This window comes from Gekko japonicus, unplaced genomic scaffold (assembly GCF_001447785.1).
Source record: "Gekko japonicus isolate JY-2015 unplaced genomic scaffold, Gekko_japonicus_V1.1 scaffold1653, whole genome shotgun sequence".
NCBI classification, from domain to species: Eukaryota; Metazoa; Chordata; class Lepidosauria; order Squamata; family Gekkonidae; genus Gekko; species Gekko japonicus.
The window spans coordinates 331,925-357,217 of NW_015159761.1; the positions used below are offsets into that span (position 1 = coordinate 331,925).

The following is a 25,293-nucleotide window of genomic DNA, read 5'->3' on the forward strand; positions in this document are numbered from 1 at the left end:
ACATCTGATTATCAGATGTTTTGAGCATAGTCAATTTGTTTCATGTGCATTAGGAAATAAAATCATAATTTAAACAAGCTCTGTAACTTAGGAGCAACTTTGCATGTAATTTTCAGGTTACCACAGAAGCATTATTACCGGCTTGCACATCTTCTTTCAGTGCTTCTGCAGAATGTTTGAAAGGAGGGATAGTACATTGCTCCTGGGCCAGAATGAGTATGCTCATGATCCAGATATAGCTTTTTATAACTTTTACTGCTAAGTGGTCCCAGATCAATGTTTGTAAGTTTAAAAACAGGTTTGTAACACTGGCAGGAAAAGGTTAAGCCGTCCCTTTCCCTGGTCCCTTCTGTGCTGAAAAATGCATTTTCCCAGCTTAACAAGAGAAGGAAGCTTTGGCTGCAATGTAAAATTTTTGGTTTCCCCCCTACCCCCAAGATGACAGCTTGTGTGTGTTTGCATCATGCTTCTTGCTGAACACTGCATTCCTCTTCTTCACACATGGCAGTGGGAGAAGCTAAACTATGTGATTTAACAGTATAATCCTAAACAGAGTTAGAGCCTGTGGAGAAACACCCCCACCCAAGAATTCACCCCAGTATTTCAGTCACTGGGAATATACGTACTCAGTCCATGAGCAGGAGCCTAGCTGGAAGCTAGTAGCGGGCAGAAAGGAGGGGATTGGGGAAAGAGTCATTAAGCTCCAAGCACAGAGCACTCAAACTCTTGGTTATGTCGATGACTCTGGCCGAAACAGTGGTTTACTACCCTTCTGGATGGTGGCACCCAGAAGCAGAAACAGGCAAATTACTGTAATGTATTCACTTCTTCATGGGACAGTAAGATCTGAATGGCCTGTGGGTGGGAGGGAGATAAACTTTCCCCAAGTTAGATTATAAATTCCCTGGACACAGAGGAAAAAAATTATTACTCCTATGGCTTCTGATCAGGGAGCTACATACCATACTTGACTAAGGTTTTACCTAGGAATTCCATCTTGTCGACATGATAAAGAGCAACGGGGGGAAGTCTCAACCATGAAAACTAAACTATATGATGAACTTTAAACTACTACAACTTCCAAGTAAAGCTATCCTATCCTACTTAAACGTCATTTAGGATAAGTTCTGAGTGTACGGAAAGGGGGCTGCGTGTTTTTATCTTTTCTTTGTACCCTTTCTCAGCCTGAATACTTAAACAGAACATGTGTTTTATTTTTAATTCATTTATTAAAATTTCTTATATTATGGATGTTATAAGCCTGATCTCAGGGAACACACCACTCCTGTTTGGTCTTAAGAACTTAAGAACATAAGACAAGCCAATGTTGGATCAGGCCAATGGCCCATCCAGTCCAACACTCACACAGTGGCCAAAATACCAGGTGCCATAAGGAGATCCACCAGTGGGGACAGGACACTAGAAGCCCTCCCACTGTTCCCCCCCCCCCCCAAGCACCAAGAATACAGTGCATTCCTTGCCCCAGACCGAGAGTTCCTATCTATACCTTGTGGCTAATAGCCACTGATGGACTTCTGCTCCATATGTTTATCCAATTCCCTCTTGAAGCTGCCCATGCTTGTAGCCACCACCACCTCCTGTGGCAGTGAATTCCATGTGTTAATCACTCTTTGGGTGAAGAAATACTTCCTTTTATCTGTTCTAAACCGACTGCTCAGCAATTTCATTGAGTGCCCACGAGTTCTTGTATTGTGAGAAAGGGAGAAAAGGACTTCTTTCTCTACCTGCTCTATCCCATGCATAATCTTATAAACCTCGATCGTGTCACCCTTCAGCCATCATTTCTCCAAGCTAAAGAGCCCTAAGTACTTTAACCTTTTATCATTCTAGTTGCCCTTTTCTGCACTTTTTCCAATGCTATAATATCCTTTTTGAGGTGTGGTGACCAAAACTATACACAGTATCCTAATGAGGTTGCACCATCGATTTTTACAGGGGCATTATGATACTGGCTAATATGTTTTCATAGGGTTGCCAAGTCCATCTTCCACCCCCAGCGGGGGACTTTGGGGGCGTTCCTGGAGGGGGTGGGGCATCCCCAACGTGATGACATCACATTGGGGATGTCTGCCCCCCCACCCGCCCATGCGCCGGATCTCCAGAAACGGCAGTTTCCTGCACTTAAAGCAGCCGGCAGCCGGCGTTTCCCCTTTAAAAGCAGCTGCATTTCCCTTTTAAGAACGAAGCTGGCATTTCCCTGCAAGCTTGCGGAGTTCATGCTTGGGATGAAACACGGATTGCACACACTTAAAGGTAGAGAGATGGGTGGGTTGTGGGTGTTGTGGGTGGGGCCTCCCCCGCCTGCCATCTGGCTGGCGGTGGGTAGAACCCCCCCCAAAAAAAACCAGGGGGTTTGGCAACCCTATGTTTTCAATGTCCTTCTTAATAATCCCCAGCATAGCATTGGCCTTTTTTATTGCAGTCGCACACTGTCTCAACATTTTCAGTGAGTTATCTACTACGACTCCAAGATCTCTCTCTTGGTCAGTTTCTGCCAGTTTGGACTCCATCAATGTGTATTTATATTTAGGATTTTTGGCTCCAATGTGCATCACCTTGCACTTGGCCACACTGAACCCCATTTGCCACGTTGACTCCCACTCGCCCATCCTCAACAGTTCCCTTTGGAGTGCCTCACAATCCTCTCTGGTCCTCACCACCCTGAACAACTTCATGTCATCTGCGAATGTAGCCATTTCATTGCTTACTCCCCAACTCCAATAATGTGGTAATGGGGAGGGGCAGCAGGTAAGGTGGCCATCCCTGGAGCGTGTGGAATATTCATATTATTGGCTGTGATCAATAGTCAGTGGTCAACTGACAATATTTGTCTGATCAGTTAGACGGTAACCCAACCCAACCAACCCTCCAACCCAGGGCTACGATTAATGAATCTAACAGACTATGTGACAAATTGCACAGGAGGCTGTGCTATATAGAAACTGTACCAAGATTGTAAAAAACCAACATTAGAGAGCAAACTGACAGGTCACTGATCAGTGTGTCTGATATTGAATCTGGTGTACAACATAATCATTTTTAAAACATTAAAAATGAAATAAAGAAATAATCAGCTTAAAGAAAATAGCTGCTCATAGAGAATCTGGCTAGCTTAGCTGTGAGGGAAGAGGTTTTAAAATAAATCTGTGCTGAACTGACCTCAGCTGTGAATTCTTGCTAAGTTAGTCTTCCATTCTGGTAATGCTGTAAGAGGGACCAAAAGTCTTTTTTAAGGGGAAGAGGCTCCTAAAAAAAAGAGTTAAATTATGGAAACAGAGATAGGATTGCCATCTTTTAAAAGACTTTTGTTACCTGCTACATAATAGGCAGAAAACAATAGAGTCTTATCCCAGAATGGAGTCGAAGTGATGGGGAAGTTTCACCTGTCCAGTTTTGTTTGTTCTGCCACACAGCCTGTGCCCGTAAAAGGGGAGAATATCAGAAATATTCAGGCACGAGAGTCCACTGCTTATATTTTGCTATATGTACCTGGGGAAACAGCTATATTATGTCCTACTATTTGCCAACACTTCTCCACAATCTGTGTGGAAACTTGTACCAAGCACAGACCACAGTTCCTTGTGTAAGTGGATGGGGGATCCTTGCTAATAGAGCACAACAACTGTGTTGCATATGGGGATTATAAACACCTCTGGGTGGATACCTGCATAGCTGCATAAAGCACTGATTTCATTTATTTATTTGATTGTACCCCACCCTCCCCACCAAGGCAGGCTCAGGGCGGCTTACATAAAAATAGCGACAGATAAAACGACAATGTAAATGTCAGCATAAAACACATAGTTACTAAAAACAGTTTGTATGTCGATGATGGTACAATACTAGCAGAGTACATAATAGACATAAAGCGGTAGATTTCCCTGTCGGCATGCTCAGGCTGGATGATGATATTGGCACAGGGCCTTAGATAGTAGAGTGCGGCTCCTTACCTTAAAGCCTGGTCCAGATAACAAGGTGGCTCCTGGCTGGATTAAAATAACAAGGGATGGTTAGGTAGTAAACTGAAGGAGCAACACACTTGGGGATTTCTCTTCTCTTTAATGCTGCCACCTTCAGGATGGACCCTGGAAGCATATGTGTAAGTTCTCCCAATGGTTCAGACTAGCTAGATCTCATCAGATCTTTGAAGCTAAGCAGGGTTAGCTTCCCTGATCACTATTTGGATGAGACACCACAAGGAAGCCCAGGTTCATTGTACAGAGGCAGGCAATGACAAACTACCCCTGTTTGGTGTAGTGGTTAAGTGTGTGGACTCTAATCTGGGAGAACCGGGTTTGATTCCCCACTCCTCCACTTGCACCTGGCTGGATGACTTTGGGCAAGCCGTAGCTCTGCTAAGAGCTGTTCTTGAAAAAGAGCAGTTTCTGTCAAGAGCTCTCTCAGCCCACCTACCTCACAGGGTGTCTGTTGTGGGGAGGGGAAGGGAAGGGAAAGGAGTTTATAAGCCACTCTGAGACACCTTTGGGTAGTGAAGGGCGGGGTATAAATCCAATCTCTTCTTCTTCTTCTTCTTCTTCTCTTCTGAATGTCTCTTGCCTTGAAAACCCTACAGGGTCACCATAACTCAGCTGTGACTTGATGGTCCACCACCAATGCAGCAAGAGAGAAGGCAGCTGTAGCTCCTACTGCCCATGCTCTCCCCGTTGTCCATTCCTCCCTCACGTGCTGCACAGTACACCTGGAGCCCTTTGTGCCACAGCAGGCAAGGTTAAGGGTGGATAGTAACAGTGGGGAGGGAACACGAAGGAGGAGCTATGGCTGCTTCCTCTCATGCTGTATCAGAAGAAATTGCAGCCAGCATTTGGGCTGCAACAGGTCAGGCTTAAGCAGGGTATGCATCAGGATGTAATCTAATATTGGAGGCACTAAAGAGTTGGTTGTAACAGCGTTCCGTGCGCCTTGGTGTTTAGTCATGCCGGCCACATCACCACGGAAACGTCTTCAGACAGCGCTGGCTCTTCGGCTTTGAAACGGAGATGAGCACCGCAACCCTAGAGTCGGATTCGACTGGCTTTCAAGCAAGGGAACCTTTACCTTAAAGAGTTGGCTGTTGAAGAATTTCTCTCCTACAGCAAGTTCCTTTTCGAACTATTAATCTTGGATTTTCCTTTCTTTTGTAATTTAGTCTGGAAAATGCCTGCATTCTGATTACACATTTAACATTGACTGGAGGTATTATGTGGAATAAAATATTATAGTGTTGACATAAAATAATTAAAGGGTTGTGGGTTTTTTAACCATTGTCCCAAATTCCCACCTTTTCCCCCAGTGTTGCTTTTATGAGAATGGCTATCCAATAGCAGAAATCTCATAAACCTTACATATTATGGTGATAATAATATCGTACAGTACATTGCTTTGGGCATAAAGGTATTTTATTCTCTTTCCTTCCCTTTTATTTTAATGTATAAATACATCAAATGAAGGCCTTCTTAACAGCCTTGCTGTAGAGGCCATGTGCATGTGAGAGCTGGGCATTTCCAGGGGTGATGTGGCATGAGGGTAAGATTCCAGAGTAGTCCTGATATGAGAACCAGAGCCTCTATAGCGAACATTTATTTCATCTGGTGCTTAAAATTCTGAGAGAGTCTCTCTTGACTAGTTGTGACAGCAAAGAACTTCATTAGTTAGAAAACCAAAATTGTTGATCAATACATGGATATTGATGAGTTTTAATGTGGCTCATCAGTTGTTGGTCTCCTCATGGGCCAGAATGAGATGTCAGATGCAGTTTGCTTTCCTACTCAGGTCTCAAGTAAGAGCCAGTTTGGTGTAGTGGTTAAGTGTGTGGACTCTAATCTGGGAGAACTGGGTTTGATTCCCCACTCCTCCACTTGCACCTGCTGGATGACCTTGGGCAAGCCATAGTTCTGGCACAGCTATTCTTGAAAAGGAGCAGTTTCTGTCAGAGCTCTCTCAGCCCCACCTACCTCATAGGGTGTCTGTTGTGGGGAGGGGGAGGGAAAGGGGGTTGTAAGCCGCTCTGAGACAACTTTGGGTAGTGAAGAGCGGGGTATAAATCTCTTCTTCTTCTAATCACCATATCAGAAACTGGGAGGGAATTTCTTCAAGTCTAGTTGACACTTGTGTGTGGGGGGGTAATCATTCTGTAGGACAGGTCCCATGCTGGATTTTCCTTCCTCCCCCTAACTTTCTTTTTTCTTTGGAAGTAGCTTTGGTCTCATACACAGGTGGTTTTTGTCTGTTCTCTGTTGGTTGCTCAGCATACTGGATCCTATAATATGGCCCCTGCCACACGTCAGGGGGAAAGCCTCTTAAGGCGCGGCTTTTAAAAGCCGCGCCAACGTTGAGACGCCGCGGCGGGATCCCACGGATCCCCTGGCCGCGGTGCCTTTTCTCCCCGGCGCGATCAAACGCTGGGGAGAAAACACAGGTCAGACGCCTAGCCGGCCGAACTGCGCATGTCGGAGCATGCGCAGTTCGGATCCGGGCCGGGGTTGTGCCGGCGCAAGGACGTGCCGGCGATCAAACGCCCCGCTTGCCGCGCCGCGTCCATTTGAACCACCTAAGGTAGGTGGTTCAGTTTGCGGCGGATTTGTGCGGGGAAGGGACAGTTCGGGCACGGAAGCAAGACGCTTCCCAGATGTTGTGGTGTGATCGCGCTGGTTTGATCGGGCCCCGAACTGTCCCGCTCCCGGCCCAAATCGCCTAGTGTGAACGGGACCTATGATGGCTGAGGTCTTTGAAACAGAATTGTAGTAGTTATGGTGGTGTCTCTCTCACTGTATGTAAACATAGGTTATGAGAATCAATGCTAGGAACCTGCAGCTCTCTCTTTGGCGGGGCTAGGTCACACTGAATCACATGGCATAAGCTTCTGAATGTGTAAACCAGGGAATGGAATGGGATGTTCCATCTGAAAGGGCAGCCTGGATACTTATGTGAGAGCAACACATGCTACACAACACACAAGCATGCTCCAGCAAGAGCAAGCTGAGTTAAATACTCTTCTGAAACCACTCTTATCCGATCATGTATGGCCACACTTGATTAGGTAAGGTTACTTTCTGAAGAAGTGAGGTGGGGTGGAATAATCTTTTATGAAGTAAGGGGAGAAATTTTCTAACAGTAGCCAGAAAGTTATAGCAAACATTTGGAACTGCTTTTCATTTGTTAAAGTTTTATTGTTCTCAGAATTCTTTTTGTGTGTGTGTGTACTATGATTATGATGACCACTGGTCTTTGACAGGAAAAAGTACTTGGACAATTCTAATTTTCCCTGTTCCTAGAATGCCACCACCCCCTCTCATATTCAGGAGACAATCCTAACACAGCACCAGGGGTATACACTTTTCATCTGTTGGTGTGTGGCAAGGGGCTAAAGCACTCTGTCATGTCTAGAGAACCCAGACCACGCAAGTAGGATGGAAACTTTGGTGAGGAGGTGCTTCATGGGTACAACAAAAGCATTAGTAACTGGCAAGCCCCTCCTTCCACTCTATCATGCAAACGAAAGCTATCTTTCCCCACAAAAGGGGGGGGGATCTCAATTTATTTTGAGCTAATTATAAACCATATTAGACTTATCACCTTCCCAGAGACATCACTGGGAGCACTATGGGGTTTGATCCTCTCCTCTGTGAGTCCCCAATGCCTCTCCCCAAAAGCCTCTTCCCTGGAGGACCCTGTGGGCAGAGAGATGCATGGAGATCTCTTGCTCTCCTGTCTTCCCTCCTCTTTGATTCCTGAAATGTTGCTGTGAAAGCGATACAGGCACCAGCAGACCAGAGAAGTAGACCAGAGGCTGTTCTTGAGTTGCTTCTGGCACTTTGCTTGGACATTATGTGTATATAAGCAGGGCTTTTTTTCTGGCAGAACGCGCCAGAACAGAGTTCCAGAAGCTCTTTGACAAAATTATTTTTAAAATGTTTAAAAGTTCATACGTTTTCAGTATACAGACTGAAAACTTCACTTCCCTCTTGAGAGTTCTGGCACCTCTTTTTTTTTTTTAAGTCCTGTGTATAAGGAGGTATACAGAGGATAACATCATGGCATTGCCCACTAGTTTATGTTATGTGCCTTCTGTGCATATGTAATGTGGGGACATCATAAATGTACAACTTCACAATTAGTGGGTACACAGGTGAGTGTCTAAGGATGCTGAGAGGAGCAGTACTCAGTGTTTGAATGAACTACTTGGGTTGTGCCACAGGAAAAAAACAGAGGCATACAAAGATTTGTGTAGGAAACACGGCAGCAAAAAATAAAATAAAATGAGGAATGTGCTCCCTGGTGGGGTGGCTTGATTTTGACTTTAAGCAGCAGGCTGCTGTTTTCACAGGGAAAACAGAGCCATCAGCAGACAAATTGCTCCCAGAGAAGTAAAAGATTCTTAGCAGGAGTTTAGTTCCTATTGCAAGGCTAAAGGGATCTGAGGCTTCATGGAGTGGGGCAGTCAGTTGAGGTTTGAGGACCGAGTATATTTTAATGTGCAATTCAGATATTTATTCTAAACTTCATTTGGGGGAAGCCTTGAAAAGTGCATTGCTGAAAAATAGCAGAACTATTGCAAACAGGGTGTGTGTGTGTGATGTAGACAATGATACAATAGAGTGGACAGAAATTCAGGTAAGAAGAAATAGCTATTTCCTAGAAACACAGGGAGGATACTAACACAAAAACTCAAAGATAGAGGTTATTAACCCTCTTCCAAATCCTTTCAAAGCTGTCAGCTTAGACGTATACCAGTTAATTTTTAAAACAATTTTCTTCCACCCAAGGTTTGTGGGTTGGTTTTTTTTTTAGCTTCTGTAAATTACTCTTCCATAAATGTCTGGCTGCAGAATTATAGATAAGGATGCTTGAACACCCACTGGTTTGGTTTATGTCATTTTTTCGTCTGTCACAAAAAGAAGCCGATTTGGGGGGTGATCAGTTTGACTGTTCATGAACCGTTTCATGGCTGGTCGACAGGCTGCTTCATTTTATTCCTTCCTTAAACCATAGCACAATTGTCTTTTCCTGCAGCTAATGCCACCATTTTGCTTACCATGCCACTGGAAAGTTTCAGGAGGGCTTTGAAAAATAATAATAATTAATATTTTATTATTGTCATCTGACATTCTATTGATGTCTTGTGACCATCATAGATGTTCCAGCTTTCATTGTTGTTTTTTTTTTTAAAGTAAGACTCTTCCATTAAAAAGTTATAAGAACAAAGGTATAGGCAGCACCTTTTTTCTTATAATTCCACGATGGAAGTCGTGAGAGACTTACTTAAGAAAAAAGCTGGGACTTTGGCTGTCATGCCAATACACTGCTAGAACAGTAGATTGCAGTAATACAATAGCAGTTGCTTATTTTTAAAAATAAAAATAAAATAAACCTTGAGAAGCCTTCTAGAGGCACGTCAGTGGGAAAATGCAGGGGAAATGGTGTCTCACTGTGTGGATGCAGCTAAAGATAGTTAAATCAGTTGTAAATAAATGCTGTGTTTTAAAAATCCTACACATTGGTGTTTGTCTAAGTTGTCCTTGGTTAGTGGTTGCAGTCTGCCTGAATTAGGGTTGTCAGCACTAGGTCAGGAAATATCTGGAGATTTTGGGGGTAGAACCTGATGAGAGTGGCGTTTGGGGAAGGGAGAGACGTCAGCAGGGTAGAATGCTACAGAGTCCACCCTACAAAGCAGCCATTTTCTCCAGGGGAACTGATTTTGTTCATCTGAAGAACAACTGTAATCGCAGGAGATCTCCAGGTGCCACCTGGAAGCTGGCAACCCTAGCCTGAATAGGCTGCACTTTGCACATGCTCAGTTTTGACAAAAATGCAAACCCTTTCCGACAGGTATTTGAGTAGTTTGCTGCCAGTTGATCAGACTGGGTGATCAGCTCACTTCTGATCAGTTCATTCAAGCATGTTAAGTTTGACCAACACATTTGACACTGAATTTGTGGCATCCCTAGTTATAGCTGGTGGTCCACATGACATTTAATATAGTATGATATTCCTCTTGTCCTCGCTTGAATGGCGCAGGATAGCCCAGTCTCTTCAGATCTCCGAAGCTAAGCAGGGTTGGCTCTGGTTAGCACTTGGATGGGAGACCACCTAGGAAGTCCATGGTTGCTGTGCAGAGAAAGGCAATGGCAAATCACCTCTGAATGTCTCTTGTCCTGAAAACCTTATGGGGTCTCACGACCATATTCCCTTTAAAACCCTGCAATGTCCCTGTCCCCTTAGGGCCAAGATCCTGTTTCACCATTCTGCCCTAATGAACAGCCAGATCCCGGGGCATGACACCCAGAGCCTGCCCTGCAGTGGCAAGGCAGGGCAGAAGTGGCAGGCAAAGGGTGAATAAATGTGGCAGGCAAAGGGTGTGGGCGAATAGCTTTTCAGGCATTCTAGTTTCTGCTGTAATCAAAGTTGTTAGTCTTTAAGGTGCCACTGGGTGTGTTTTCTTTTTCCTGCAACAAACTAACATGGCTGGCCCTCTAGAAAAACTAAAAAATCTATGGATCAGTTTGCATATTTATTTTATTATTTTATTAATTCCATTTATTCCCCGCCCTCCTCGCGAACAGGCTCAGGGCGGCTTACATTAGTCGGTACCCAGTACCATAAAACCATATACAAAAGTTAAAACATTTTAAACATTTAGAACAATCAGATAATCAAAGTGCTAGTGATAGTAATCATCTTTCAGTAATTAAGATGGCATACTATATAGTATACAAACAATTGTTTCCGAGGCAGTGATTATTCGGCATCGCACAATGGTATGGCTCGATCTCCAGGCTAGGGCCAACCCATAACCATAGATGTTGATGGTAGTGATGTGGCGGTTCCTAATTGAAAGTCTGGTGGAAGAGCTCTGTCTTGCAGGCCCTGCAGAACTGTAAAAGATCCCACAGGGCCCTGATCTCTTCTGGGAGCTCCCACCAGTAGGGGCCCGCCACTGAAAAAGCCCTGGCCCTGGTAGCAGCAAGCCTGGCGTCCTTAGGGCCTAGGATGGTTAGTTGATGTTGTGACCCCAGCCGTAGTGCTCTCTGGGGTATATATGGGGAAAGGCGGTGCCCCAGGTATGCCGGACCCTGGTCATATAGGGCTTTAAAGGTAAGTACCAGCACCTTGCAGCGGATTCGGTATGCTATTGGCAGCCAGTGCAGTGCCTTCAGCGCAGGCCGGATGTGCTCCCATTTAGGAAGGCCCATCAGAAGCCTGGCCGTGGCATTCTGCACTAGCTGCAGCTTCCGAATTTGTGACAAGGGCAGCCCCATGTAAAGAGCATTACAGTAGTCTAGTCTCGAGGTGACCATTGCATGGATCACTGTAGCCATGTCATCACAGCTGAGGAAGGGAACCAACTGCCAAATCAGCTGAAGATGGTAAAATGCCGACTTAGCAGTGGCTGCTACCTGGGTCTCCATTGTTAAGGAGGTATCCAGGAGCACTCTAAGACTCCTAACCTCCAGCGCTGGCACCAATGGTGCCCCACCAAAGGCCGGGAGTGGGATCCCTACCCCCGAACCACCCTGACTCAGGCAAAGGACATCCATCTTCACTGAGTTCAGTTTCAGCCGGCTCAGTTTAAGCCAACCAGCCACGGCTTGCAATGCCCGGTCCAGATCTTCCAGTCTGGAGTCCGACTGGCCGCCCAACATAAGATAGAGCTGGGTGTCATCAGCGTACTGGTGGCACCGCAGCCCATGCCTCCGGGCAATCTGGGCAAGGGGGCGCATGTAGATGTTAAATAACATCGGGAACAGCACTGCCCCTTGAGGCACACTGCACTCCAGCAGGTGTCTCCTGGACTGCTGGTCCCCTAGTGCCATCCTTTGTCCCCGACCCTGGAGAAAGGAAGCAAGCCATTGCAAGGCAAGCCCCTGGATCCCCATGTCGGCGAGGTGGTGGGTCAGCAACTGATGGTCGACCGTGTTGAACACGGCCGACAGATCTAACAGCAACAGTACCGCCGAACCGCCCTGAACCAGATGCCTCCGGAGGTCATCTGTCAGAGCGGCCAACGCCGTCTCCGTCCCGTGTCCCGTGTGGAAGCCAGACTGAAAGGGGTCTAGTACAGAAGTGTCATCCATAAAGCCCTGCAACTGTTTCGCCACCGCCCTCTCAATTAATTTACCCAAATAGGGCAAATTGGACGCTGGCCGATAGTTGGCCAATTCAGCCTGACCCAGAGATGGTTTTTTCAGAAGAAGGCGGACCATCGCTTCCTTGAGCGCCTCCGGGATCTGCCCCTCAGAGAGGGACGTTGATAATTTCCCTAAGGGCACCTCAGAACCCTTCATGGCCAGATTTAATAAGCCAGGAAGGGCATGGATCAAGGCTGCATGTGGTTGGGCACACCATTGTGAGCAATCTGTCTACTTCCTCTAGATTGAGCGGGCTGAAATAATCCAAAACCAAATCGAAGACATGCAAGGGGCCTCGAGTTCGCTCACTGTTTCAACTGTGGTGGGGAGGTCGTGGCGGAGCGCCAAGACTTTATCGGTGAAATAGCTCGCAAATGCCTCACAGCCAATATCCAATTCCCTAGCGTTTGGTCTGCCCTGTGGCAGAGCTGTTACAGACCAAATTGTTCTAAACAATTGGGCTGGGCGTGAGCTCACGGACGCAGTCGTAGCCGCATAGAACTTCCTGTTTGTGGCTTTGACTGCCATCTCATAGGATCTCATAAACATCCTATAAGATGTGCTTGTTGCTTCGTCTCGAGCACAGCGCCACCGTCTCGCTAGCTGTCTCAGCTCCCGCTTCATAAGTCGCAACTCCTGGGTAAACCAGGGAGCAAGCCTAGTGTGGGAGCCCTGAGGGTGCCGGGGAGCGATCTCGTCAATGACTGTGGAGAGCCGACTCTGCCAGTCCTCCACAAGCTCATCCAATGAGCCGCCAGGGGGCATTGGATCCTGCAGGGCCATCTGGAGCCGCACTGGGTCCATCTGGCTCCATGGGCGAGCCAAAATACGCTTGCCACCTAAACAGGGTCGGGGCGGAACATTCAAACAGGCCCTCAGGTCATGGTGGCCCGACCATGGGACTGCCAAAGCAGTAACCTGGTCCACTGTTACCCCCGCCGCAAAGATCAAAACGAATGTGCGCCCAGCTCAGTGAGTCGGGATCGTTACATGGTCGGACCACCATGCGAAGATCATTTTTGGTCATGCTATGTGGGTGATGTTACCATGTGGCAGGAGTTTGCATGTGATTGCTCATTGAACAAGACAGAAGATTTTCACTATACCACAAGGGGGGAAATGGTTATGTGGGGGACACTGAAAATTACCAGAGCTATTTGATGAGCTGCTGTATTGGAATGTTCCACCGTGTATTAACAGATGTCAGATGGAATAACTTAAGGTGGTCTCTCAGCATGGTAACTGAACCATATAAAAGGCCCCCTAAAACCTGTGACGAAGCAGCTTCAATCCCAGAAACTGGAACAAGTTGGACCCTGGCAAAGAGGCAACCACAGACTTCTAACTATGGAACAGATGCTAAGAGGGGAATACAGACAGGGTAGAACAGTGGAGCTATTCTATACTGACTTTCTTGTCTCATAGTTTTGGCTTCCCAAGCCTTAAATCCCCCTTTTTAGGTTTATATAAATGTTTCATCCTCCCACTACTGCCTTGCTTAGTAAACAGTAATCCCTTTTCCTCCTGGGATGGGCAGGCCTCCCATCTGCTCTGCTCTAGCTACGGAGCTTTGCACTCTGTCTTGGGCATGTTTGTTTTTTAATGACAACCGAAATTCTTGTGAGCATAATAGCAGGAGGTCTCTGCAGATGTTGAAGGCAGGGAAGGATGGGCAGAGATGAGCTCTGGCATATTTGCTGGCATATTTGCTGTAAACGCGTTCTAGTAAACACACTGAATCTATTAATCCACAACTGTTTGGATAGTACTTGTGGAATAATCCTGCCAGTAAATCACCAGTCGGATGGAAAGAAAAAGGTGCGTGGGGGGGGAATGAAGTTTCGGTGTAGCGATTGCGTGATGATCCATGGAGAATGGTTGTCCATTCATAAATTTCCACCTGTTAGAACAGGCTACTTAGTTATTAAAATGCAGAGCAGTTCTCATCTCATGTCTCATTTGACAGACACTCTGAATATAGCCTGCCTTTTTACACACAGAATTTAGTAAAGCGTTTATATGTTGGTTGGCTAGTTTATATAGTGTGTACAGAACACTGGGTAGGTAGGATATTGATAACAAGATTCTCATTCTACAAGACAGGTCTCACAAGGCAGGAAACAAGACACCACTGGTTGTGACCTATAGATCCCAGGTACTGTCTTTAAATGATGCAATCAAGCAATGTAATCCTGCGTTCAGCTCACCACAATCATTCCCCATAATATATGGTAAGTTCGCCCGACAGACACATTTGTGCCAAATTCACAGCATCCCTAATTTCATCTTCCCTAGGCAACCAGTAACAGATTGAGGTTACCATACTTCAGCAACTAAGTTTCAAAGGGAAAGTCAAGTCTGAGGTCACTGAGTTGGAATTCATCTATAGATTCGATGCTATCAAGCTTAGGCTCAATAAGAACTTGCAGAGGCTAGTTTATATAAAAAGTAATTGTCCCTTCTTATTGTTTTATTCTGCACTATTAATCCTTGGCAGTTTATCAGCCTGATTGGTTCATTTACTCTTTTGACTGGATCTTGTTCCCATGTGCTCTGCAGTGTAAAGTAACATACCTATGACTTTTATGTGTAACACATGCTGCTGGTTAATGGGGCTAAGTCTACGGTTGCCTGGGGTGGGGGGAAGGGAACTTAGCAGGTTATAATGCCATAGAGTGCACCCTCCAAAACAACCATTTTCTCCAGGGGAACTGATTTCTGCTGTTTGGAGATCAGTTGTAATTCTGGGAGATCTCCAACCTGGGAGTTGGCAACCATAGCTATGGCTCGTGGAGGCTTTTATCCCACAGTATATTTATGAGTTTTGAAGGTGTGTGGGACTTTTTGTAATTGCAGAATCATGCAACTAGATTGGTCCCCAATTTATAGAGACAATTGACTCCCCATTGTGCCTCCTAGCATGATAGATTGAAGTATTCTCCTCTTTCCACTTTCAAACTCTTGTTTCACACTAGAGAACCACCATGGTTTTGGGGAGCATAAGCAACTAAAGTGCATGTGTTGCAAGGCAGTTATATTCCGGAAATAACACACAATTCCCTGGACGCTTATTTGTAGACACTGGTTGAGACTCCTGTAGAGTGAGACACACACACACACACACACCCCGGTCAAGCTACGGCTGAGTTACAGCAACCGTGTAGGGTTTTCAAGGCAAGGTGGTTTGCGATTCCCTGCTTCTGCCTAGGGACCTTGGTATTCCTTGATGGTGTCCCACCCAAATACTAACCAAGGCCGACTTTGCTTAGCTTCCGAGATCTGATGAGATCAGGCTGCATGTTCATTCCTAGCAAACTTCAGGGAATTGACTTCTTAAAATAGAGCAGGCACTGGGGAACTTGAGCATGATCCTTCTACAGAAGCTCGCTCCTAAATATGTTTCCTGTAAGGAAATCAGCTCCTAGGGCTGCGTGATCTCTTCCCTGCACGCTTCATCTGGGGAAAGATCAAATGCTGTCCTGCTGCAACTCTACTGCAGGGCACCAGAGATAAGTCTCAGTTCTGATCTTACTAGGGGGACATGGCAGGATTAGGGTTGCTAACTCTGGGTGGGGAAATCCCTAGAGATTTGGGGCAGAGTCTGGGAAGGCAAAGTTAGGGAAGGGGAGTCAGCTCAGCAGGGATGTGATGCCATAGATCCAAAGCAACTGATCTCTGTAGTCTGCACAGATCAGCTAGACTTCCAGGAGAACTCCAGGCCCCACGTGGAGGTGGATTGGAGCACATCCCCTTCTCTGGTAGTCTGTTTTGATTCAGAGGCTTGAGTACCTAGAAGATCTTCCATCATCCATACTTTAATTATCTAAGATTACGCCGTCAACTGATTTCACCACATGTCTTTATTTATTAAACATTTATATCGTACCTTTCTTTTTAGAAGGTGGGAAACAAAGCACCAGTATATATAACAAACCAACTTATATAACAGCACATGAAGTACAACAGGCATAATTTAAATTTTAAAAATACTGGGATTACTCTGTTTATAGTGCAATCCTATGCAAAATTGTCCAGTCCAAACTCATTGAAATCAATAGGATTAAATGAAGTAACTCAGTTTAGGTATTCTGCGTGTCCCCTTTTTATACTGGATGCCTCCCACACTACACAGGCCTATGACATGGTGCTGCATTTTCTTATTTGGGGACGTGATGACTGTATCTGGTAGAACAGGGATTGAGCTTTATGGGATTCTGTCATGCATTGGGTGATCATATTTCTGTAATTTTGTGGTCAGACCTCCTAAGATCGTTGTCCCCATGCCTTTCCTCAAAACTCATTTTGTTTAAATAGCGAACAGGTGTCAAAATTAAAGAACGGAACGGGGATATAGATTAAGAGCTATTCCAAACAATCATTTTGGTGGATGATTACCACCCATTTTACTGCCATTTGCTGTTGTTTGGCTCACATTAGAAACACATAATCTACGTGTCCCTATGACCACACTTCACACTGAAGAGTGCCTATTTGCATTTACCTTGACAGTTTTATTTTCCATTGCCTGTCGTCAACCTTATTCTGCCATTTCTACTATTGTTTGGCTTTCTTTTATATTGTGAAATTGACAAAGCTTGCTTAAGCACTCACCCTGCAGCTCTGCTTGGGCCACCCCAATACTTAATTAAAAGTCTGTTCTCTCTGTTTGCTGTAGTTGCTTTTATTTTGTACAACTGCCCCAATTCAGCAACCTGTGAATGGTAAAGCAAATACTTTGTGTTCACAAACACAAAGTTTGTTTGATTCCTGGTAAATCTTTCCATGTTTGATTCCTGGTATCTTTACCTTAAAAGGGATCTCGGGTAGCAGGCAGCGCTAGGACTAGTGGTCAGAAAGTGAAAGGTAGGTTCATACGTTGCCACGTTGTACAAGGACCGGTCAACCTAGAGTCTGTCACAGTCTGTGAAAACTTGGAAGACTCCAGCAGCAACTCTGCGAAAACACAGAGTCACATCTGAGGAGACATGAGTCGGATGGACAGTGGCTTCCCTAACTCTTGCTTTTCTTCCATAGCTCCTGCTCAGGCACAGATCATCCATGCTGGACAGGCATGTGTTGTAAAGGAAGATAACATCAGTGAACGAGTGTACACTATTCGGGAGGGTGATACCCTTGTTCTGCAATGTTTGGTTACGGGACACCCACGGCCACAGGTAACCTTTCTAGCCCATTCTGTCATGGATGGTCCCTTTACTTATGATTTGTTATTTTACCAAATACCAGGCAGACCACTGTTTAACGGAAAGGATGTTCTCCTCTGAATCATTGTTCACAGCAAAGGGCCCAGAAATGGTCTCATTAAGCTAAATGTTACAACTTTGTTGAATTCATTTCCATGCTAGCAAAACTTAAAACTGATAGCATTCCATCAACAGAATAAAGGGAGTCTGAATAGTGCAGCTATTCCCCCGAGCAGAAAGGCTGAGTCCTCTTCAATTGATTTGTTTTTTGGCTGCTCCAGGCATATTCATTTGAAGCTTTCTAATGTAGATACTTGATTGTACTAAGTTTCTCTAGCTCATTTGCCAGAGTGGCCACCACAAAACTGCCAGTGGATGCTGAGTTGCGGACATTTAAGGAGTCCCACGGTACAGGGGTGAGAGATGTTCCTTAACAAAGCAGGTGAAATGTGCAGACAAAACTCTCCACTTGGGAACACCATCTCTAAAAGTCCAACAGTGACTGCCGAAATGGCACCTGAAGTTCATGTTATGATGTGAACAGGAGCCTCCAGGGAACGGGGTATATTAAAGGCAGGGAAAAGCCATAGCACCTCCTGCTACTCCTTTCATATCCTCTTCCATAGCCTCACTACTCACACAAGTTGAAGTGCATTGGCTGTCAGCATCTAATTTCTCCATGGCATGGATTCACAGAAAAGAAACTATTTGATGTAGGATATAGGACACACCAAATGAAAAAAAGAGCAGTCCAGGCCTTAAAGGTCAAGTTTTGAGAGCTATTTGTCTTGCAAACACCCATTCCCTTCTGCCAGATCATAATATGAAGTGTCCTCAAGATGGTGTTTTCTAGTCCCTTATTAATCTGAGTTAAATACCCTCCCTGCACTCCTGTTGTCACAAAAATGACCATATATTATGACCTCTGTGCATTAGGGCTTGTTCTAAAGGCCAGTTAATGTAGAGCGGTTGTCCCTTAACAAATTTGGTTCAGACTGTCTCCAAGGGAACATTCATAAGATCACTCAATGATTAGTTTCTTCTTCAAAGCCATAGTGATTAAGGTAAGGTAAAAGTCGCAGATAGTTTCCCTTTCTTCCCAAGCACATATATGGAAACTTTCTCAAAATCCTGAATGTATCCCAGGCCATTTTTATCAAGTTATTTAACCTGGATGTTTATGCCTGGCCATGAGGAAAACAAAACCAAAGAAACCAGAGCACAAATTTTTGTATTTAAATTTATTTAGATGGTAAGGTAAAGGTTTCCCTTGCTCGAAAGCCAGTCGAGTCCGACTCTAGGGTTGCGGTGCTCATCTCCGTTTCCAAGCCGAAGAGCCAGTGCTGTCCGAATACGTTTCCGTGGACATGTGGCCGGCATGACTAAACACCAAGGCGCACGGAATGCTGTTACCTTCCCACTGAAGTGGTACCTATTTATCTACTTGCAATTTCTTGCTTTCGAACTGCTAGGTTGGCAGGAGCTGGAACTAGAGACGGGAGCTCACTCCATCATGCGGCACACTCGGGTCTCGAACTGCTGAACTACTGACCTTCCACAGCCTGCAGTTCAGCATCTTAACCACTTGAGCCACCGCAGCTCCTTATTTAGATGGTACATTACAAGTAAAAATATTAAGGCTGTAGTCACAAGAACTGAAGAAGCCAGCATAATGTGGTGGTTACAGCACTAACCTAAGACCTGGGAGACTCAGGTTCAAATCTCTGCTTTGCCATGGAAGAGGCAACCAGCTCTTTCCCTCACTCTGGGTGTCCTTGGGCAGGTCACATACTCTTGCCCTAACCTAACTCACAGGGCTGTTGTGAGCATAACATGGAGGAGGGTAGAACGTTGTAAGCCACTTTGGGTCCCCATTGTGGAGAAAAATAGGGTATCAATGAAACAAATAAATATGAAAGGGCCAAATTAGCCATGACAGAAGTTTAAACTAGACATTACAGCTTTTAACAAGTTGTTTCTGGGTTTCCTAGGGCAGGTGAGATAGAATAAACCATATGGAGGATCCTGGAGTCTGGATATCAGTTTGTTTACACCACCTGCATATGTAAGCAAGCCGGGCACATGAGAATAATAGCTATGCTGAATTAACATGCACATTCTGCTTAGAGCACAACTATACATACCTTCATGCCATAGAGGCAGAACACTTGGCGGGGGGGAGAGTTTCTTCTATTATGGAAGAGCACAGATAAACCATAGGTGCAAGAAGAGTTTATAACATGAACATGTACACAGGCATAGGAAAAAGGAAATTATGCATCCAGTGAACATTGTTCCCTGACCTCTGCCCCTCTCAGTTTTGTCTCTGTTCCATCACTTATCTCCTTGGGTTTCTTTGGCATTTTGCATAGTTTTCATTCCAATCCAAACTAAGTTTTCATTCCTTGAAAATATATCTACTAGCAATTTTTTCTTCATATATTTCTCCACCCCACCCCCTAGATGGGCAGTTTTGGCGCAACCTCAATACTGGTCTATGGGTAGTTTTGAAATTACAATAATATACTCTTTCACATGTGTGCATGCACACACACATACACACACACAGAGTCTCTATTCTCTTGCTTGTCTAAATCAAAGCTTTATCTCTTAACCTTTGTTTAATCTTCTCTCTTGTCTCAGTTAGTTGTTAAAGCTCCAAAATGTGGTCAAACTAAATAAATGAGGCTAAAATGAAAAAAGCTGAGGAAAGATTAAAGAACTGACTGAAGCAGCCATGCAAACAGAATGCTCTTTGAGAGGCTTCAGGCTCCTAATGAGAGGACAAAGGCTAAATAAATCCCTCATGGGCAGCCATTAGCTCTGAATAGTATGGAAGCACTGGGCGGAGGCCGTAGAATCCTATCATCTCATCTTCACAGAATACTATCTGCACACCACCGTAGCTGGTAGAAGCCATTAGGCAGGGAGAGGATCTGATTAAGGTTGATGCCTTGTGGTAGTAATAATGTTATCTGCCTTATTCTCAGCACACAGGGTAAACCCTAGTCCAATTCCCTACTGTCCGATATAGGCCTTGCTGGCCTTTAGCAAGCCATTAACTTTATATCCAACGAATCATCTGTAAAATGGGACTATTACGTGTTTCCTTGGATTATTTCACTGAGAGGGAATGTATGATATATAATTATAGACTAAGGCAGAAGTCCCACCAGCCAACTCCCCATGTCCTCCCATTTTGGCAGGAGGCCTACCACCCACTGCCAGTTTCCAGTGCTTCCTAGAACTACTCAAAGTCACGTCTTGGTTTTCCCTGGAAGTGGCATGGCAGTGCAAATGATGCCACCCCTTTTCCCTTGCACTTCTCAGAGCAGCAGCAGACAGCGAGGGCTGCTAGTGGGAGGCCTCCTGCTATAGCTGAAGGCTGGACAGCCCTGTTCTGTATGAAGGTTCACCATAATCACGGCAGAGCAGAAATCCTGTGAAGGAGGAAAACTGCTTGGGGAGAGCGGGAAACTTTAATAATGTCTCTTCCTGTGTCATTTCTTACTACAAAAGCCTCCACTGGGAACTGCTTTTGCCCTTCTTGGCGTGTGTGTGTGTATGTGTTCAGCTACTGGTAACCAGGGGTCATTTCGTAGAAAAAGAGCTAGGGTGACTCATTAGCATAACTCATTAGCATATGCCACACCCCCTAACATCACCGGAAGTGTGTCATAAGGCCACACCCCCTGACATCACCGGAAATGTGTCATAAGGCCACACCCTCCCTGGCCCCAGGCAGGCAGGGGTGGGGAGAGGCAGGGAGGAAGCAACTTACCCTCCCTCTTTTCCTGCCTCATCCTGGCTGAATGAGGGCCGGAAGTGGGGCAGCCGGAAGCAGGGGGCGGGGCTTCGTCATGTGCCCCACCCCCCGTACCTCACCCGGGAGAACTGCGATCCCCCGCGTCCCCCCCCGAAATGACCTCTGCTGGTAACTTACTCCCATGAGGAGTAAAAGATGCTCTGGGATAGCTTCCTGCCGCAGCTGAATTGCCCACTTACCACTTTCATGCCAGCAGCTCACCAAGGAGAATTTTCGCTCCCAGGACTTCTCCCTGCCTGCATAAAACCAGCTCCTCAAGCCCTGCCTTTTCAGTACAGCCTTAAGGGGCTGTCGTTCACCAGGTGACCCTTCCTGACCTCCAGGCCACGAAAATTGCAATTAAAGAGACAAGTCATTTTCCCCCCTTAAGAACTGTTGGCAACCCTGTGTGCACGCTATACCCCCTTTCCCCTCCATTTAGGGGGCACGTGTCTTCCGCGAGGGGAACTTCCACAAAGATCATTCTCGCCTCCCCAACTGAAGCAGTTCAGCCCATCCTACCCCCCCCAACCTTTTGCATGTGTGGAAGGGGCTTAAAGGCAATCACACATCCTTCTCCGGAGGTGGAGCGGATGGCTGCCATCCCAGCCTCCCCTCTCACCCTGCGGGCATCGCTGCTTTCCTGCAGCCGGCCTGGCCAAATCTGGGTTCACCGCTTGCACTAGCTCCTGGATCTCCGTTGTGGCCGCCTTGGCCTGGCTGCTCATTCCTCTGCACAGCATCTCTCCGCCTCCTCCTCATTGGCTGCCATGCAGAGAAAGGAGTCGCGGAGAAGCCAAGGCCGGAGCGTCAGCTGACTGAGCTGGATTGCAGGCAGAGGAAGGAAGGTCAGCTGGTGAGCGGGAGGGCGTCGCCGGGCCACCTCCTCCAAGGCAGCCCTTCGGGAGGGGAGGGGCGGCTGCTTGCCTTGCAACTTTTGCTTTTGCAGCCATCCCGAGGATGGCACTGAATGGGCGGGGAGGCCCTAGCGCCGGTCAGATTGCAAGGTTCCAACCCGGGCAGTGGCCCCATGCGTTTCCTTCAGCGAATGTGGCTCTCTGCCCAGTCCTACTCATGAAAGCCTATTATCTTGGGGCAAGCACAGCAAGCCTCTGGCTGGGGCGCTTTTCGGCCTCGGTGCCTTCCCCCCGCCAAAGCCTCGTCCTGTTCCCGAGGTGGAAAGCGGCCAAAGGGAGTGCCCTGGGAGGAGGGACGGGCCCAGCAGGTCTCTCCAGATCAGCGCAGTCCCGCATCCAGCCAGGCAGAGAAGTCACCCAGAAGGGCCAGGCCGACTCTCCCCTGCCCCTGCCCGGCTGCGGGGAAGCTGCTGCAGCAGCCGGCAGCGCTCAGGGGCGGGGGATGCGGGGCTGGCTGGCTGGGGACATGGCTGCTTCGGCGGCGGAGCAGGGGAAAGTAGTGGCATCGGCAAAGTTCACGCACGGGCTTTTTGGGGGGAGGCAAACTTTGGCGCCCCATCCAGGGCCTGCCGCCCCATCCAGGGCCCAGCGCTCTAGGTGAATGCCTAGTTCGCCTAGTGGGTGAGCTGGCCCTGACTGTATGGCATTGTACCATGCTGAGGCCTCTCCTCTCCCCAAAGCCCGCCCTCTCCTGGCTCCACCCCCAAAGTCTCCAGGTGTTTTCCAACTCAGACCTGGCAACCCTAGAGGTTTGTGATTTCAGCAAATGCTGATCTCTCTTCTTCAGGCCTTTGCTTGCAACTGCAGACATCGCATTCTGTTCTGTGCATGCAAACTGGAAGCCTACCAGCTACACATAATCAAGAACATCTTGTGTGAACTGGGTGATATGTGGATTTTCCATGTAATACAACTTCCATTTGTGGTTCTGGTTCATGTGAATGGAAGTTGTACTTTTATGGAAAATCCACACACTGCATGATTCACCCAAGATTAGCAGCCGTGCATGTTGCACTTCCAATACACATGGCTGGCAGGCTCCTGGTTTATGTGAATCAAACAGAACATAATTCCTGCAGAGGGCTTAGGAGAGGGAAATGTGCCATGGAAGCTGGATTTTTCCAGTCATCATGGTCATGAGCTGCAGGTTCTGTATTTTGCACTAGCATAATGGATATGCTTAGAGGTGAATGGGTGGATCGGGGTCTGTCCTTGTACGGTAGACATGCCATGGGCAGGGATGTAGAGAGTTATGTGGTTATGACTGCATCGTATAGAACATAATTTGCTGTTTGAATGGCAAAGCTGACATTTACTTAAACTCATGAGATTCTTATCAGCTGTGAGAGAGGGGGAAAAAATAAAACGTGAGAACATATTTTGTCCTTATGTCTACAGGAAACAATGCCTGAAATGTGAACAAAGTGTCTGATAGAGATTTGGAAATTAGAGGGGTACATATGAGATTTGAGCGGCAAAGGAGAAAGAGTTCTACACTCAAACAACCACTATTCTTTGGTGCAGGGGTCATTTCGTAGAAAAAGAGCTAGGGGGACTCATTAGCATAACTCATTAGCATATGCCACACCCCCTGACATCACCGGAAGTGTGTCCTCCCCACAGCCAGCGGCGACCTCCAGCGGGCACCGGCAGGGAGCTCCAGGCCCCGCCCTCCCGCACCTCACCCGGGGGGATGGCGTCCCCCCGCGTCCCCCCCAAATGACCCCTGCTTTGGTGTCCTGCCTCATATATTTTATGAATCCCCAATATCTTAGATTCCATCTCATTTTCTACCACAGCCTTTAGTCCTATGCTTTGAAATAAATTTTGTGAGGAAAATAAACCAAACAAGCTAACAGTCTGATCCCACATATGTTTACTGAGAAGACAAAACCACTTTCAATGCATGCTTATACCCAAGAAGTATACATAGCACTGGATTTGCAGCCTCAGTACTTTTCTGTACAGCAGGTTCAGAAACCTTTTGTCCTCAAAAAGCCAGCCTCTGTCAAAGGGATTAACAAATAGCCAGTATAAGAAAACCTATTTGCATAAATGAAAATACACTTAATATTACTGATAAATTGATACGTGGATTAATAAGAGTGGCACACAATAAGTAACAAAAGTATACAGGAGCATGTTGCATGATGGTTTTCGTGCACTGGCATAAATCTGTGGATGGTTCACCCTTGGTTTAGTGGCAACTGTTCTCTTCTACCATGTCCCTTTCTGTAAAGCATCTCAAAGAAACCCTTCAGTCCTGTAAATTTTTCCCCTGCCATTCCTTTCATGTACTGCTTATTCTAACATCCCACCTACACTTGCAATATGCCTTAACTTCAAAATTTCATTTTCTTTTTAAAGAGCCATATTTGGTTCTATACTGAGCCACATTTGGCTCTATAACCCTAAGATGCAACCCCCTGCTTAATGCTTAGTACTTTTCTATGTTTCCAAGCTTTCATAACATCCAGATTGCTCAGACTTGTGTATAGTCATGAGTCAATTAAAAAAAAAAGCTTTTGACTAGTGCTGTGGGTATCAGTCTACCTTCCCAGCAGTGTTTCAATCATAGATGTCCATTTTGCTATCAGCTCCAGTGGAAGCAGGAGGCAACGTCTTGTAGCTGGCCTGCCCAGCAACCTTATTCCACCCTTTCCATGCTTGGTGCCTCTGTATCCCCCCTCCCCCACCCCTTATTTTACATCTCTCTTCCAGTGGACCCCCCCCTTCCTGCCTGCTGGTGTTTATGCATCTGGGATGCAAAGGCAAGCCTTTGCAAGATAAAGGAATCCGGAGCAAATGCAGTGTGCACTGTTCCTTTCTCCATGATATTTCATAGGTTCAGCTTTTTTTGTTTTGTTTTTTCATAATCTTGCTATTCACTTATTTGTTCCATGAACAAATCACCTTGAAAACCTTGGGAAAAACAAATAAGAATTCAGAGGACTGCCTTCCTTCACATACATTCACATGCAAGCATGCAACCCTAGAGCCAAAATACACAAGGGAAGAGAAAGGGAATCTACAGGGGAGCAACAATTTCTGCATCTCTTCCTTCTGAAGTTTAACAGATTAAATATTCGCAGTGTCCAAAAAGGCAGCAAGATGAAAAAGCACTGACTGAAGTGTGATGAAAGCTTTGTAGTTGGGAGCCTCTTTACCAGTCACTTCACACCCTCCAAGATTGGAGCTGGAAAGCCCAATTAGCCTTGCACTAC

At 46.1% G+C, this 25,293-nt stretch overlaps 1 protein-coding gene across 1 annotated transcript in view; it reads left to right on the top strand.

Moving 5' to 3' along the window:
- Positions 1-25,293, top strand: part of MDGA1 (MAM domain containing glycosylphosphatidylinositol anchor 1) — a 174,851-nt gene that overhangs the window by 102,754 nt on the left and 46,804 nt on the right. Inside the window, exon 2 of the mRNA XM_015406106.1 lies at positions 17,181-17,320. Within this exon, the coding sequence (XP_015261592.1) occupies positions 17,181-17,320 (140 nt within the window). The remainder of the gene's footprint in view (positions 1-17,180; positions 17,321-25,293) is intronic.